Below are 7,085 nucleotides of genomic sequence, written 5' to 3'. Positions count from 1 at the left end.
GGCGGCTTCTCCACGCAACACGATTCGATATTGAGAACGTCTTTTCAATGTAATGGGATAGAGGAGACCGCCTGACTAACAGACTCAAACAGGGTGTACATATTGTGGGCACTGCTCACACGATATCCATAATCAGCATGCTGCATACCGCGGAATAGTTATTAAGAAGTATGCAGTTATTGCGTTAATTTGCTCAACACATGGCGGAAGGTACGAGATTTTCATTTCTGGCTATTTCAGCGGCTGTGATGATTTCAGTAGCTTTACCGTCCGACGATCCCGACTGTAAACGGCAGGATCAGATAGGGTGCAACCCAGTTCATGCCGATGCTAATGCTACAGCGTTTTGGCAAAGTCGGGATAGTGTTTTAGAATCCCTCTCCTCAAATGTTTCCTTAAATGGCTACGCTAATCTATCTGAAAACAGTGTCTCTGGTCTTGCAGTGTGTCGGAACTATTTAAGTCCACCCGAGTGCTCAGACTGCGTCACGGAAGCGGCGAAACTAATTAAAGCAAACTGTCTCAACAACTCTGGTGGTCGGATTCATCTAGATGGTTGTTTCCTCCACTATGAGAATTATAGTAATATCCTCCACTATGAGAATTACACTTGGGACTTAGGCGCTATTCATCACTGTTTCTCCACAAATGACAGCGATCCACAGGCATTTTCTCAGAGAGCAACTGCCCTATCCAGTCAACTCATAGAAAATGCTTCTGCAAATAACAGTTATGCGACTGGCTCCATTGATGGCTCCTTATATGGTCTCGCTCAGTGTTGGCCCTACCTTACGGCTAGTAGTTGCCAAACATGCTTGAATTATGCTCGGAATCTTTTACTCGAATGTACTCCCAAGCAAGAAGGTCGAGGTCTGGAGGCGGGTTGTTTTATGCGCTACTCAACTCACTCGTTTTTCTCCGGTAACCAGACTTCCAGCACGAGATTTCTTAGATTGCCTGCAACTTCTTGCTGTTTAATTAACATATGCACTCTTTGTTAATTCAAAGAGATATAGATTATCGCAGTTCATTGACATATTGTTGCAGGATTTGTGAGGGAAAAGTGCTGCATGCAAAGTTTTTAACTAATTCTAACCGATCTGGTTGATCGCTTCAAGATGGAGTCTATGTGACTGCGTTTGTTGATTGTTTTGCTTTCCTTTTAATCGCAGGATCGACGAATCCGACACCGTCTTCGGGGAAATCGTCATCCAAAATAGTGTACATTTTGTTAGGAAGCATTGGGGGAACATCTCTGATTGCGGTGATGTGTTTGGTACTGTTCTGTAGACGTATTGGGCATCGAAATGGCTATGATAGATCAGGTGATTATATTTTCCTTGCTCTACTCCGTTGAGTTTTTTAATTTTGTCGTACTCAATCGTTACGAGAAACTCTTTGTCATGGTGCTCTGCGCAGATGAAAATGTAACAGCAAGGGACAATTTCGAACACTTTTTCTTCGAGTATGAGGTTCTAAGGGATTCCACTGGAAACTTTGACAGACGCAACATGCTCGGCAAAGGAGGATTTGGTGAAGTTTATAAGGTATAATTTCGAACACGGATTTCTTCAGTTTGTCCTGAAATATGCATTGTTCGCAGTTTAATTATAATAGGGTTGGTGAGCAGGGAATACTTCAGGATGGGAGGGATGTTGCTGTTAAGAAACTTAATGGAAGGCATGAGAGTACTCAAGGCGCGCAGGAGTTTCTGACAGAAGTGAAACTTCTAACCAGCGTCCGTCACCGAAATCTTGTTCGTTTGCTCGGATGTTGCACCCGGGGGAACGAGCGCTTGCTGGTTTACGAATTTATGTCAAACAACGGTCTGCACAAGCATTTGTTTGGTATGTAGCTCGCATTGAACCGGTTTCGTTTTAAATTTCTAAAATCGTGTAGGGTAGTATTTCATTGTGTTGAAGCATTTCTTGGCTACGTTACTCCCATCAAAGCTGTTGATTTCAGCATTCGAGTTTTTAATTTCAGAAATCATGTTTAACCTTTTATTACTTGTATTGAGGGTTGCGAATGTTATTGTTGGAGATACGCAGGAGAGATAGGAAATGGTCTATTCTGGGAAAACCGTTTAGACATTATAGTGGGCACAGCACGAGGCCTCTCGTACCTACACGAGGATTCGAACATGCGCATTATACATAGAGATATCAAATGTGCAAATATACTTTTAGATGACAAATTCAATCCTAAAATAGCAGATTTTGGAATGGCGAGATTCTTCCCAGAAGGTGAAACCCATGTTTCGACCAGAGTGGGAGGAACAATGTAAGTTGTAGAATCCATTTAGTAATTGTTTTCAAAAATAAATTTCTTGACGGTCTATAGTCCTAGCATTAATTTTAATGTTTCCACAAATTTGTTATGTGGCAGAGGCTACACGGCACCTGAGTATGCAGTGCATGGGCAATGTTGGGTATTTTTAATGCAAAATACCAAAAACAGACAATATGTTCACCACAGAGCCAATGCTCTGTTTACTCTGTCCAGGATCTTTTGACAGAAAACCTCTTAGAAACAAAATGACTCAGATCAAACCATTAAACTGACACAAAACATTTCTATTCACAAATATATTTCCTCATACATATTCATCCTCTGTTACTGAGAGGGATTCACCACAAGAAAAACATTCAACAAAAAAAACATTCACTGTGTTTTCACCTAAGAATTCACTGAGCTGGGTTTACTGCTGTAAATCCCATTTTACATTCACTGCTGTAACAAAACTTTACTGCTGTAATATAAAGACTTACATAAGATTACTGCTGTGAAAAACAAAATTACACAGGCTTACAAAAATTCACGCTCCACCATTTCCTTTATCCACTACTTGTCCAAAACCACACATGGTTTTCCTTCACCTCTGTTTTTTAATTCCCACAAAAAACATTACAACATATTTGTGCACTGCTGTGCATACACCCTCTGTTTTACAAAATCAACACAACCACCATTACAACCCACGAGCATTTTTCTCCTTGGCTCGTTCATATTCTTTTTAACTTGTGTCAATATTCTTTTTACATACCATTGCCCAAAAAAAATGGTCAACGCGTGAAACAAAAACTTATTACATACGATTTATGTTTTTAATACGTGCCGTATAAAAACATATATAAAAGAACATATAATAAAGTTTGCCCATACCCATATTAAAAGGGCCTCACCAAAACTTCGTAAATGCATTAAAGACCACAGCGTTTCCTCCACGGCAGTCAAACTGGAAAACCTTTCACTCCACCCAATGCATTGATTTGCTGCAGGCCCGTATGCACCTTACGCGATCGACGGTGGAGGATGAAGAAACAAATCCGACGGCGGTAATGAATATCGGAGGGCAGTTTGCAGCAGGGCTTTAACCCCCGAGAAGATGACGTTGCGTTACGTCAGGGCAATGACACGCGTCTGCACCAAATCCCATCGGAGCCGCATATACGGAAACAGCTTTTCGCTGGTAGGCGGTCCGAGAAAGTTAAGCAGGTTTCCGGTTTTGCTTTGGCGGTTTTGGGTGAGTTTCGCACGGAGTTGAAATTAGATTTCAACACTCCCCTTTAATTTCAACTGCTGTGCATTCGGTCATACCGAGACACTTTCTCAAAAATTCAAAGCTCTTCTGATCAAGTGGCTTTGTCAAGATGTCTGCTACCTGTTCTTGAGTCCTGCAATGTTCTAGGACAATTTCTCCATTGTTCACTAATTCTCTGATGTAGTGAAACCTTGTATCAATGTGTTTCGTTCTCTTATGAAACACTGAATTCTTTGACAAAGCAATAGCTGAGCTATTGTCACAAAAAATCACTGTCGCTTTTGCCTGCTCTTGGCCTAAGCTTCTCAACATTCTTCTCATCCACACTGCCTGACATGCTGCTGCTGTAGCTGCTACATATTCAGCCTCTGCTGTAGACAATGCTACAATGGACTGCTTCTTAGAAGCCCATGAAATGGCTCCTGAACCCATATTAAAAACATAACCGGAAGTGCTCTTCCGATCATCTACACTTCCAGCCCAATCGCTGTCTGTGTATCCAACCAAATCTGAATGTTCTGAGGCATGATATAAAATTCCAAACATTTTGGTGCCTTTGACATACCTCAAAATTCTCTTTGCTGCCTGCCAATGTGCCTCCTTTGGCCTCTCCATGAACCTGGAAATTAAACTAACAGCATACATTAAATCAGGCCTAGTAGCTGTTAAATACATAAGGCTACCTACAATACTCTTGTACAAACTAGGATCAAAATCCTTGCTGCTGTCCTCTCTGCTGAGCTTTAATCCCATCACTGTGGGAGTGATTGCTGCCTTGCATTCTTGCATGTTAAATCTGCCCAGAACTTGATTTACATATCTTGCTTGAGATATAAAAATTCCTTTTTCATTTTGATCTACTTCTATGCCTAAGAAGTATCTCAAGAAACCCATGTCAGTCATTTCAAATTCATCTTTCATGACTGATTTAAAATTCTCAATGAGCTGATCATCATTACCTGTGAAAATCACATCATCAACATATAAGACAACAATTAAAATCTTACCATCCTTTTCCTTGATGTAGACTGTGGGTTCTCCTTCACATTTGTCAAACTCATTATCCAATAGATATGAATCTATCCGGCTGTACCATGCTCTTGGCGCTTGCTTCAGCCCATAAAGAGCTTTCTTCAATTTGCACACTTTGTGCTCTTCACCTTTCTTCTCATATCCAAGAGGCTGTTCCACATAGACCTCTTCCATTAACACTCCATTTAGGAATGCTGACTTCACGTCCATTTGGTAGACTTTCCATTTGTTTTGAGCTGCTATGGACAGCACTGCTCTCACGGTTTCCATTCTTGCAACCGGGGCGAAAGTCTCCTCATAATCTCTCCCATACTGCTGCTTGTAGCCTTTGACAACCAACCTTGCCTTGTGCCTTTCAATCTTGCCTTCAGCATTGCTCTTGGTCTTGTAGACCCATTTCACACCAATGACTTCTTTGCCTTTTGGTAACTCAACCAAATCCCATGTTTTGTTTCTCTCTATGGCATTCATCTCCTCATCCATAGCTTCTATCCATTTCCTATCTTTGATTGCATCCTCGAAATGAATAGGATCATCAACATGACAATACAAGGCAAATAAGGAATTCATTCCTTCATTATAAATGTCACTTAGATTTCTAAATTTCTTACCTCTTTCACTTGGTGTGCAAGTGCTTGAAGATGCACTTGAATTTCCTCCTTGTGGTGTGCTTGGAGAGGCACTTTCATTGATCCTCAATGGTGTACCTTGCTGTCCTTGTGTTGGCGCTGCTGTTTGGGGATTCATTTCAGCCACCTCCTCTTCATCTTCATCGTGAGACAAACAGTTTTTGACATTCACTGTTTTCTCTATGCTTCCATCCCAAGCTTCCTCTTCAATGAATTGAACATCCCTGCTGACAAAGAACTTCTTGGTAGATGGAATGTACAGCCTGTAGGCTTTGGATTCATCACTGTATCCAATGAAGATGCATTTCTCCCCTTTGCTGTCCAACTTCCTCCTTAGCTGATCCGGAATGTGTGCATAGGCCACACACCCAAAAACTCTCATGTGGGTGACTCCTTGCTTTCTCCCACTCCATGCCTCTTCTGGCACTTTGTTCATGACTGCTTTTGTAGGACACCTGTTCAATATATAAACTGCACAATGTACAGCTTCAGCCCAATACTCATTTGGCAAATGCTTTGCCTTCAACATGCTCCTTGCCATCTCCATGATGGTTCTGTTCTTCCTTTCAGCAACTCCATTTTGCTGTGGAGTGTACCTTGCTGTAAACTGTTTATGTATTCCATTTTCTCTACAAAATCTTAGGAATTCCTTGGAGATATATTCACCTCCTCTATCAGTTCTCAAAACTTTAATGTGCAGCCCGCTTTGGTTTTCAACAAATGCTTTGAAGTTTTGGAATTTCTCAAAGACTTCACTTTTGTTCTTGAGGAAATATATCCAAGTCTTTCTTGTAAAATCATCAATGAATGTCAAGAAATATAGGCTGCCTGCTAATGATGGAGCTTGCATTGGTCCACACAAATCTGAGTGGATAATCTCTAAGGGTGTCTTTGCCCTTATACTCTTCCCTGATGGAAAACTTTCTCTATGTTGTTTTCCCAAAATGCAGCCTTCACATAGGCTGTCCGGTTTCTCTATCAATGGTAATCCTCTTACCATTCCTTTTCTGCTCAATAAGTTTAGACCTCCAAAATTTAGATGCCCAAATCTCAAGTGCCATAACCAGTTTTCATCCTTTGGCACGCTTTGGAAGGCCTCTTGGGTAACTGCTGCAATTTCATTTTTGTTTTTCAAATCTGCCCTGATCCTCAAAGGGAACATCCTGTTCCTTGTCATCTTCACTTCAGCAATGCATCTTTTGCTGGGTGGTATGTCCATGATGGTGCACACATCATTTTTAAAGAAAACATTGTAGCCCTTATGGACAAGCTGTCCAATACTCAAGAGATTACATCTCATTCCGGGGACATAGTATACATCTGCTATGGTTTTCCTTTCTCCTTGCTTTGAAAGTATTTTTATTTCTCCTCTTCCCATAACAGACACTTTACTATCAGTTCCTAGTGTGACTTCTGATTTCACATTTTTATCTAGGGCAGAAAAGAAGGCTATGTTTCCGGTCATATGGTTGCTGCAACCTGAGTCTAAAAACCATATGTCCTCACTATGTGTTTCAGCCATGTTACAAGCTAACAGGACATTTTCTTGACTGCTGTTTTCTCTTGTAACATTTGCATTTTGTCTGCTGTTCATATCATGCTGTTTCTTTCTACAATCACTAGCATAATGTCCATACTTTTTGCAATAATAGCATTGAACATTAGATTTATCATACCTTTGTCCTTGAGCATGATGTCGTCCTCCTTGTTGGCTGCTGCCTTGGCCTTGGTTCTGATTTGGATTGCTGCCTCTTCCTTGTGCATTTGATGAGCTGTTCCTTCCTCCTCTGTTCTGACTTCTGCCTCTTCCTCTTTTGTTTCCTCTGCCTTGACCTCTGCCTCTTCCAAAGGACATCTGGGTCTTGAAGGCTTGCTCAAGA

General features: G+C 41.1%; 1 protein-coding gene across 1 annotated transcript; it reads left to right on the top strand.

Moving 5' to 3' along the window:
- The first annotated feature begins 200 nt into the window (after window positions 1-200).
- On the top strand, window positions 201-3,377 carry LOC149183061 (cysteine-rich receptor-like protein kinase 2). The gene is made up of 7 exons (XM_089414809.1): window positions 201-921; window positions 1,173-1,325; window positions 1,420-1,547; window positions 1,631-1,847; window positions 2,052-2,283; window positions 2,389-2,431; window positions 3,282-3,377. The coding sequence occupies exons 1-7, from the start codon at window positions 201-203 to the stop codon at window positions 3,375-3,377; spliced, it is 1,590 nt and encodes a 529-aa protein (XP_089270935.1).
- Window positions 3,378-7,085: the final 3,708 nt, after the last annotated feature.

This window comes from Pinus tabuliformis, chromosome 3_2, assembly GCF_031772625.1.
Source record: "Pinus tabuliformis cultivar Carrire ecotype Pingquan chromosome 3_2, CPIR1, whole genome shotgun sequence".
Taxonomy (NCBI): Eukaryota; Viridiplantae; Streptophyta; class Pinopsida; order Pinales; family Pinaceae; genus Pinus; species Pinus tabuliformis.
The sequence above is the reverse complement of the archived record's forward strand: the minus strand, read 5'-3'. Positions and strand labels throughout refer to the sequence as shown.

What these genes read in the sequence shown, in the direction of transcription:
- LOC149183061 (XM_089414809.1), top strand. Translation starts at nt 201, where the DNA reads ATGGCGGAAGGTACGAGATTTTCATTTCTGGCTATTTCAGCGGCTGTG. An exon ending in AACTCACTCGTTTTTCTCCG is followed by an intron (nt 922 to 1,172) that starts GTAACCAGACTT and finishes TTTTAATCGCAG; the next exon opens with GATCGACGAATCCGACACCG. An exon ending in AAATGGCTATGATAGATCAG is followed by an intron (nt 1,326 to 1,419) that starts GTGATTATATTT and finishes TGCTCTGCGCAG; the next exon opens with ATGAAAATGTAACAGCAAGG.